A 9,149-nucleotide genomic window follows, 5' to 3' on the forward strand; every position below is an offset into this window, starting at 1 on the left:
ATTTTCATGGAAATTAATGAGATTTGGGGATAATCATTTTTTCTAACTCTTATCTAAATATAAGCTTTCATTGGATGAAATTGAAAGTTTAAAGTAAAAAAATTTTATGACTCATCGTGACATCATGTTTCTATTTTTACTTAATAGAAAATTTAATAGAAGGGTTGTTTTAAAATTTTTAGAATGCCAACTTGAATATAACTTAATTTGTTAAGGTGCCTATTTCCGACTAAAATGGTCATGATAAGGTTTAAATCTTTGCTCATATTAGTTTCCATACTTTCAATCTTTGTTCATTTTCCAAAAGGGCTGCCATCCGATGGGTACACGAAAGTGACGAAGTTGCTTAGACTACAGAACCATGCCTTTTTTTATAGGAAAATCTACCCGCCCCGAGGAAAAATATGTGTCCAAGAAGGTTATGTAAATTAGGATCTTTAAGCCCTCACCTAGCACCTATTAGTTCGATCAACTTACGGAGCCTTATACTCTTAAACGTCTATTTTGGTCTCTATATTTCTAAAAGTGAACAATTTGATATTTATTTGTAAAATTTTAATGCAAATTATACAAAATAAAACAATTCGAGACAAACTCATGACTATATTTTAAGAAATTTAGTGAGTGAAGTATTATGTTAAAATTACGATAAAAAATAGATAAAAATAAAAATCAAAGGACAAAAATACACTGACCAAAATTAATGTTTGGAAAATATATCAATCAAAATAAACCAAACCAAAAGGAAAATGAATAAATAAAAGAAAAAAGAAAACCTATCTTTGTTACTATTGGGCCATTGATGAATTCTTGAGCCGGCCTCAGATTCGAGTCTTCTGCGAGCTCCAAAAAGTTCGAATCTGCTCATCGAGTTCTTGAATTGAGATGACGACGGTATAAGAATCGCAGTCCAAGCTCCGGTCTCAAAGTTTCCAGGTGCTTTTTCCGGCAATTCACTCAGAATTCTTCCACCATCTTACACTCTCTGCTACTCTCGTGAGTAAATATCTTTCCGCTTTCCGCCTTTTTGTCTTTTCATGCCTTACTTTTACGCCAATTTCCCTCTTTCTTGCTTCTTGGATGGCGATTGTACAGCTGCGTCGTCTTCTAGTTTGCTACTATGCCAATTTTTCCCACGTTAAAACTGGTTGGTTGGTTTGTGTGAATGATGGGCGAGATTTGTTGAAGGAATCTGGGTGTTAGATTAGATGCTTTGTTTATTTGGAGAATGTGTTTGGCTTTTTAGGTTGCCGATTTCGTCCTACTGCTTGTTCTGTTTTATGTTTTCATTGATTCCATCCGTGGTTTCTCTGTTCCTTTCTAGCAGCGCGCAGTGTACAGTAACTGAGCCTTGGCCATAGAGTTTGGTTCTGAAACTTCTAGAAAAGGTTATAATCAATGGGTCAAGTGATTGAAAGTTACATATGGTTCTTCTATGAACGCTCCCATGGGGCGGCCTTGGTGGTAATGGTGATAAGGGAGGGAGTTTTGGATTGGAGTTAAGCCCGAGGTCTTGGGTTCATAGTCTTTGGGCCTCTTAAGTGAAATGTTGAGTTTCATAACAATTTCGTTTTAGAAATTATACTCAGATTCTTCACAATTTCTTTCGCATGTTTATCACTTGAATGTTTCGTATGTTTATCACTTCAACACATTTGAACTATTAGAAATTTCAAGAGTGAAAACAAGTTAAATTTTTTTTTTTTTTTTAAATTTCAAAAGTTGGCTTAAATTTTGAAAACATTTTAGAAAAGTAGATAAAAAAAAACATGGGTAAAAGTAGTGTTCATAAGCTTAATTTTTAAAAGCAGAAAATAAATAACAAAATTGTTACCAAATAGTGTCTTAATGAGAGAAAACTATTATCTAGGATATTGCAAAGTCTCTCCAGTCCAGTGCAGTACTGCTAGATACCAGGATATCAAAAGAAAAGAAAATGGTCGACTAATTGTTCTACGAACAAAACGTTGCAAACAAATTCTTTTAGATAAGAAACCGAGCTTTCATTTGAGAGAAATGAAAAAATATGCAAGGACATACAAAAAAAATAGCTAGACAAAAGAACACCCCTAGAGAAAAGGCCTCAAATCCAAAAGAATCCTCCTCTGGAAAAAACATTAAAGCATTCCTAATGCACTCGAATTGCTGAAGCCTATCTCTGGTTGGTTCTTAACCTGTTTCTTCTTGCCAGCCAATAAATTAATCAATGCCTGGAGATAGCACTAAAAAACCAAAGAAAGTGCCTTAAAGTAACTATGGAACTCCTTGTTTATGTATAGCATTCAAGGGTTCCACTAAGGAACCTTGGTATAGATTTGATGACCAAGAAAAAGAACCAAATGCGGCTGGAAAATAAACCCTTCTGTTGGTTCTGCTTGAACAAGATTAGGAACACATCTGTGCACATATTTGAGATTTAAGATTGCTGATAAATGCTAGCTATTGTAGTTAATTAGCAGCTAGGGACAGCTGGGGGCTAACGAACATGGACTCATAACAGTGGAAATGAACATGATATAAGATGGACAAAATAACCGTAGAAAAGAATTAGGACATGAACACAGTTTAGGTGTCTTTTACCGATTTGAATTTTTACATTTTTAATTTAATATATGAGATAAAGATAAAAAAAAAAAATACACAACAAGAAGTTAAAAGAACTACTTACATATTTCTGATAATACAATGTTTTATAACAAGTGTTTTGAAGAAAATCCAAATGAAACAAAAATTTTCTTAAATACTTTGGAAAGCTGAGTTCTAAATAGTTTCTTTTAGATGATCCTTGGAATCATCACTTTGTTAGTGCTATAGTCAAAAAGTTGACGGGGGTAAGTGATTTTATGGCAATGAATACGTAGTTTTTAAAATCAAATTTTTATATTAATTTTTGCTTATGTGGTAGCACAAACAAGTTGCCGCTTTATTTCATCTCTTTTTCCATTTTGTTCAATATGTTATAGACTTCCGAAGTAATTTGTCTCTCCTGGAGGATGCCCTGTCCCTTTCAACTTTGTACATTAATCTTTATTTTATAGTAAAATATATTCTTGTTTCTTATTGAGAACATTATCATTCTTTTAAATGCTATTTAGCCTACAATGCAATGCCTAGTGTAGGACGTCCTGGCAATTCATTTTACATAGCCTCCTACGAACTTTTCTCTTACCCATTTACCTACTGTTTTAATTTCCTTATTTAAATTTTTTCCATTTTGGTTGATGACTTCAGTCTCTGTACCTATCTTGTTATGAATGGGAAGTCGTTCCTTTTCGATCAATTCAAATTGTCATGCATTCTAGTTGTATATGACCTTAAATTTCTTGATTTTACTAACAAATTTGTGGCCAGCTGTTTATAGAGCTTGGTATCTTTTAGCTTTCTGGCGCAAACATAGATTTGATTGTATAGCATTTTTCTAATGAAATTCATTTCCCTCCTCGTTGAGCACATAATTTTATCTCGATCTTCCTTGAAACTTGCTGATAATGCGATTGGTTAATATTTGAAAAGTTATCATGATTAGATTTTTGGTACGACAAAACAACTTTCATTCTTCCTATTGTATGTAATTATCCCCGTGGAAGTTACTACACATTATTTTCAATAGGAATGTATGTATTTCCTTTCAAGGGCTCTGGTATTGTAATGTGTTTCAGTAATTTCTTGAAGTTGCATGTTTGGTCAGGCGGTTAGCTTGTGATTAGTCAAGGTGCGTGCAAGCTGGCCCGGACACACGGATTTCAAAAAAAAAAAAGTTAGGATCTTGATAATAAGTCCCTCCACAAACTCATTTTGTCTGCATGCCTGTCTATTATTTTCAAAACTTTTCAATTCTTTGTTACCTGAACTGATGATTGGAATTGGAACTTGTTCATTTGAGCTCCTATAGACAAAAAATGCAAAGCATCAGTAATTCAATCCTGAAGCACATGAGGATCAGAATACCTAATACTACGACATGGTTGTTTATGAAGGATGAGACTGTAATGGAGAAGCTGACTCACCATTTGTGCACGTCAAAAGGTACAAGCTCTGATCAAATAGTAGACCGAGTGATTGGATTGGTTAAGAAGTTCGATAGAATTGATGCCTCAAAGGTACTTAGTCCAAGGCCATCCTACAACTTATCTTTGAACTTTTATATCACTTTTCGGGATTTTTGTAGATTCTCATATTTATCCTATCCTGTTAAATGCAAAAGTGTATATTTGTCCTCTTAATAGAAAATAGTTCTTACTGTTGAATGTTGTGTTGAGCCGAGCAGGTTACTGAAACGGCTGATTTTCAGAAGGATTTGAGCCTGGACAGCTTGGACAGGGTGGAGCTTGTTATGGCTTTCGAACAAGAATTCTCCATCGAAATCCCAGATGAAAAGGCAGATAAGCTCACCTGCTGTGCCGATGTAGCACGATACATAACTTCTAAAGTTGAGGAAGAGAGAGAGGAGAACCAATAAGCAGTTTCTCGTCATTTATCATCGTGTAACGCCCATTAGCTAATGTCTTTTTGGTTGTCATATTGCCTAATCTTTTTGTGTTGGGATTAGATTATCTGTCATGCTATGCAATGATAGTTAAAGAACATATGATCTCTTTGGCTCCTAACTGTTTTTTTGATGAATACAATTGCAACCTTGTGACTACATTCAACTGTGGAATATGACACAATGCAGTCAAAGCATCCATCGTGTATGGTATGATATAAATTTTTGTATTACATTATCTAGAGGTGTTAATACACATAAACAATACATATTTATGCAAGCTCGATTTATCGATCTGGCTACGAGCCAATAACTCATTGTTGTGACTTCAGCGCCATCTACATGAGCCATGTATGGTCTGCACCAAATTCATTCACTTGACTAGGTTTCTGTCTACCATAAGGTCTGTTTGTCACCACTTCCCTTGTTTATACAACCTTGCAGGGGTCGAGATGTCCGGTGCTGCAGCTTGAGAGCGCCAGAAGTATATGTACGGATGCCACCTCCAAACGATGACAATTGCAGCTGCTCCCGACCAGCGAAATGAGCAGGTCGGCAGCGTGCGTTCTTCGGAGTCTGAAGAATCTTGATTGAACAAACCTTTTCAAAGCTGCGTGTTGCATGAAGATGGGATGGAATATCAATAATGAAGTCTCCAAATTCATCAGTGACTCCATGTGCCCAATCAGAAGATTTGCTATTTCTTCCGTTGTTGTGGCAGCTCACACCCACCATGGCACCTGCAGAGTGATTGATTTGGTTTGAATAAAATCATCAGAAAAAGGTAAGAAAACAAGCGTGATTTCAGAAGTACTTTTTAAAAGCTGCAATATATGATAGTACCTGAAATAGGCCATGAATGAAGTTGAGGTTCATCACCATGCAAACAAGCTTCACAAAGAACAGAGCCTGTGACCAGAACTGTGGACAGTCTCTCCTCACCATATCCAGCCATCTGCCTCCAATCATCTCGACTCAAAAGGTCGGATACTGGGGTATCACCTTCTGCAGATTCTACTACCACTGGAAATCCATGGCCGAGCAGGAGGAAGAAGAAGAAGAAACTAAACCAAAATGGCTTGACAGAGTCATGGAATCTGCAAAATCTGGTCATCATCTTCTTGCTTTGTCTGTGGGGAGCTGAACTTTATCAATATGATCACACAAATCAATCGACACCATTTGAGAGACAGATTATTAGTTTATATAATGCATCCCATAGGAGATGACTTGTAGTTTCTCCCTATGCTGAATTTACAGAAATACCCTTTTTGGATTTGACGTTGACTTATATGTTGAAGTGAGGATTCCAACCTCTAATTTTTCGATCGATGATATATAATGTAATCAATTAAGTTATGTACAGTACAGATTGGTGACAGTTCCTCTCTATATTAGAATTTCCCCTCTCTTAGGTAGGCCATTACCAAACGAAAAAGATAGTTTTCTTTGACTAATGTCAAATTACACGAGGATGCTCTATTGAGAAGAGAGGAATTTGACCTGCCTTATCTTCTATAAAGTAATGAAAAATAAAGATGAAAAATAAAATTGATTGAGATATATCTTTGACCCTCTTGATAGTGTTGTGGGTGGAAAAACAATTGGGAGAGGACTAGAAAAATGGGGGGAATGGGCAAAAGGGTCTTTTCACTCATGTGTACATGAGGAAGTTGGTAGTTGGATTGGGAAGTTGAAAGTAGGTCAATATCCAACATACTATTTGTCACCTTAACATCAAAGAGAGAGAGAGAATTGTGAAGTTGGTGTACCAAGCTTTAAGAAAGAAAATGAATTAAAATTATGGTAGAAGAGCACCACAAGGTTTCCTATCTACATCCAAAAATTCAAGGCTACCTCAACTATATATGATATATATCTCAACTTAAGGCTAAGAAATTTTCTTCTTTATTTTCAAAAATTCCCTTGGTGGTTTAACTACGCATTAAGAGATGTGGCAGCCCATGCAAGAAATAGAGAGGTGAGAACAGCAAATAAATCTTATAACGGTTGGATAACGGGTGTCTCTATAATTCTAGAATGGTATAACATTGTTCATTTTAAATTTACCTAAAAGATTTGAGAAGGTGACTGCACTCCAACAATCCTCCTCTCAGAAAAAGGACCATTGAATTTCTCTTCAAGTAGTTATTTATCTATCCACTACCGGTTTAGATATTTGCAACTTGGAAGAATCTAGCTAAAAAAAATTAAAGAATATAAAAGTTCATTTTTTACTTCTATGTTTATAATTAAGTGGGACAAACTTCACCTTCAAATTATGATATCCAACTTAAATAAATATTAATATATTTAGTTAGTTGAGCTTCTAATTTTTTGAAAATTTTGTTAACTATGGATATTTTCTTTTTTGTAGTTATTTGATTTTGTGATTAGGTTTAAATATTTTTCGGTTGAGTTTTGGACAATTTTAGGTTTCATTTCAAGTGTTTTTGTCAGTTGAAATTGTGATTTATTTACTGGTTCATGAACCATCTGATTTTATTTTGAGAAAAATAATTACAATGTTTAATTTGTTAAATTAAAATGGAAGATGTAAATTGACTTACTAGAGTAGAAAAAGTATGTCTTTAATAAACTCTTTCAAAGAGTCATTCGTACAGTTGTGACACACTCCTTCGTTATTAGAAAATGAAAGAAAACCAAAAGAGTTTACGTAAGTTTTATTTTCGAGTTCAACAACATATTGAAATGGAGATGGAGCTGATCGTGGGATATATTATTTAATTGTATTCTTTGTGTTACTTTCAAGGTATTCATGCAATTATGAAATGAAAAGCATGTAAGAGCAAATAATTTACTTTGACCTGAAGGAATGTTTAAGCAAAGTAACAACGAATAAATTGTCAAAGTCGTGTTTTTTTTTCTCTAAAGGTGTTTATGCAAAGATGTGCACAACAGTGTGTTCCTGGTTGTAGCTCGAACCCGGCCTCCGGACCGACCTGACCACTTGGGCGGACCTGCACAAAAAGGTGAGCACTCCGACGATCAAGTCAGTATAGGTCGGATTCCAAGTCTAGTTCGAAGCCAGAAATCATCGTACCTGATCGGGGAGTGAGGTCCCCTACTTATGGGTGGTGGTCCCGCTAATCTAGCGACTGTTACATTCGGTAATCTCGGGACCGACGGTTACATCCGGTAATCTCGGGACCGACGGTTACGCCCGATAATCACGCCGCAGACAGCTGCGCATCTCGGCCCATACCGAACTCCCCGGTGGGTCGGACCTGGGCCAGGCTCACCTCGGCCTTCACACTTGGCATTTGTCGGCGTTGGTGGCGGCCATCTCGGCCTTCCGAGCTGGGCATGATTCATGAGTCATCTTGGAGCACCAATAGGGGTCTTCCACGTGTCCAGAGTATTCTCTTCCCCAAACATTGGCCCTCTCTTTGTCTGGTCCGATCTCGACCTGGCAGAGAAGTTCATTCGACTTGCTTTGGACACGTGGCGACTTCCTATTCGTGGGAAAATACAACCGTCGCGGAAGATTTATCGTCGGAATATTCAAATATTCCGACGCTTCGGATCTCAGAGAGAATCCCAGCCGCTCGTTGATTACACGTGTACGGTGGGGAAATCCTTCCGACGGGCTATAAATGCCCCCAATCCTTCAGATCATACCTTACGTTCCTTGAATTCTTGGAGTTCGATCTGAAGGCAGCTCGAACCCTTGGTAGGTCGGTCTCTTCCCTCTCTCTTTCGAACATAATTGCCATGTCGTCCTCTATTAGCACGTAGGTTAGAGTCCGAGCTCGAGGAGATAGAAAACTTTAGAATCTCTGATGACGGGGAGGATAGCGACGCCTCCACTTCAGGTCAGGGTTTGGAATACCCTTCTAGGATACCTGAGCACTACCTCGGATCCCTTCGTAGGGGGTTCACTATCCCTGAGAACATCCTCATCAGGCTTCCGGAGGAGGGGGAGAGAGCTGACCATCCTCCAGAGGGATGGGTCACTCTCTACTTCAAAATGTTTGAGTACGGCCTCAGACTTCCCCTTCACCCTTTTGTCCAAGAATTTCTCTTCCGGACTGGGTTGGCTCCGGCTCAAGTGGCCCCCAATGGGTGGGGTGTCATTTTCGCTTTGGCCATCCTCTTTTGGCTTCGAGCTCGGGATAGTAAGGAGGCCGAGCTGTTGGACGTAGACCAGCTCCCACGTGCTTCGAGGCGAAAAGGATAGCTAAGAAGCCTGGTCGGTTCTATATGTGCGCAAGGAAAGGCACAGGCGGTATAGTTAAGGGGCCGACCTTCATCAAGGGATGGGTGAGGAAGTGGTTCTACGCTTCGGGGGAATGGCTCGCAAAGGACGAGTCAGGTCGTTCCTTCTTTGACGTCCCCACTAGGTTTGGGAACCTAGGTACGGAGTAGTTCTTACTTTTCGTAATTTTCTTCTGTCATTCAGGTCTAACTCGGATTTTGTCTTCGTGCAGTTTCAATCCGACCAGTCCCCAAGCTTACGCAGGCCTCCTTCGATACTCTGAAATACTACAAGGAGCGCTTTCCGAGGGGTAGGAAGGTCGGAACTCTGGTGACTGACGAACTGCTGCTTGAGTCCGGGCTGCTAGATTACAACCCTGCAGTTCGTCCCATCGAATCCTCAAGGCCGAACTCTGAACTTGGTATGCCGAACTTGCCTTCCCCA

At 38.3% G+C, this 9,149-nt stretch overlaps 2 protein-coding genes across 8 annotated transcripts; one reads left to right on the forward strand and one right to left on the reverse strand.

Moving 5' to 3' along the window:
- The first annotated feature begins 777 nt into the window (after positions 1 to 777).
- Positions 778 to 5,854, forward strand: MTACP3 (mitochondrial acyl carrier protein 3). 7 transcript variants are annotated; one of them, XR_015789811.1, is made up of 5 exons: positions 778 to 996; positions 3,689 to 3,757; positions 3,893 to 4,100; positions 4,268 to 4,696; positions 4,931 to 5,854. XR_015789811.1 is itself a non-coding variant. In XM_088121866.1 (5 exons), exons 2-3 carry the CDS (start codon positions 3,900 to 3,902, stop codon positions 4,457 to 4,459), a joined length of 393 nt encoding a protein of 130 aa, XP_087977992.1. In that variant the 5' UTR covers positions 778 to 996; positions 3,893 to 3,899; the 3' UTR covers positions 4,460 to 4,484; positions 4,676 to 4,696; positions 4,931 to 5,854. The 7 variants fall into 7 exon arrangements, 2 of the variants coding, with proteins under 2 accessions (XP_087977992.1, XP_087977993.1); XM_088121866.1 differs by lacking the exon at positions 3,689 to 3,757 and having other exon boundaries at positions 4,268 to 4,484; positions 4,676 to 4,696; XR_015789809.1 differs by lacking the exon at positions 3,689 to 3,757 and having other exon boundaries at positions 779 to 996; positions 4,931 to 5,270; positions 5,339 to 5,854.
- On the reverse strand, positions 4,577 to 5,603 carry LOC111012615 (uncharacterized). The gene is made up of 2 exons (XM_022286823.2): positions 5,330 to 5,603; positions 4,577 to 5,226 (listed from the first exon to the last, which is right to left on the reverse strand). Exons 1-2 carry the CDS (start codon positions 5,601 to 5,603, stop codon positions 4,880 to 4,882), a joined length of 621 nt encoding a protein of 206 aa, XP_022142515.2. The 3' UTR covers positions 4,577 to 4,879.
- Positions 5,855 to 9,149: the final 3,295 nt, after the last annotated feature.

Source organism: Momordica charantia, assembly GCF_013281855.1.
Source record: "Momordica charantia cultivar OHB3-1 chromosome 3 unlocalized genomic scaffold, Mcharantia_2.0 BLBB01000003.1, whole genome shotgun sequence".
NCBI lineage: Eukaryota > Viridiplantae > Streptophyta > Magnoliopsida > Cucurbitales > Cucurbitaceae > Momordica > Momordica charantia.

What these genes read in the sequence shown, in the direction of transcription:
- MTACP3 (XM_088121866.1), top strand. Translation starts at nt 3,900, where the DNA reads ATGCAAAGCATCAGTAATTCAATCCTGAAGCACATGAGGATCAGAATA. An exon ending in ATAGAATTGATGCCTCAAAG is followed by an intron (nt 4,101 to 4,267) that starts GTACTTAGTCCA and finishes TGAGCCGAGCAG; the next exon opens with GTTACTGAAACGGCTGATTT.
- LOC111012615 (XM_022286823.2), bottom strand. Translation starts at nt 5,603, where the DNA reads ATGATGACCAGATTTTGCAGATTCCATGACTCTGTCAAGCCATTTTGG. An exon ending in TCATTCATGGCCTATTTCAG is followed by an intron (nt 5,227 to 5,329) that starts GTACTATCATAT and finishes ATCACTCTGCAG; the next exon opens with GTGCCATGGTGGGTGTGAGC.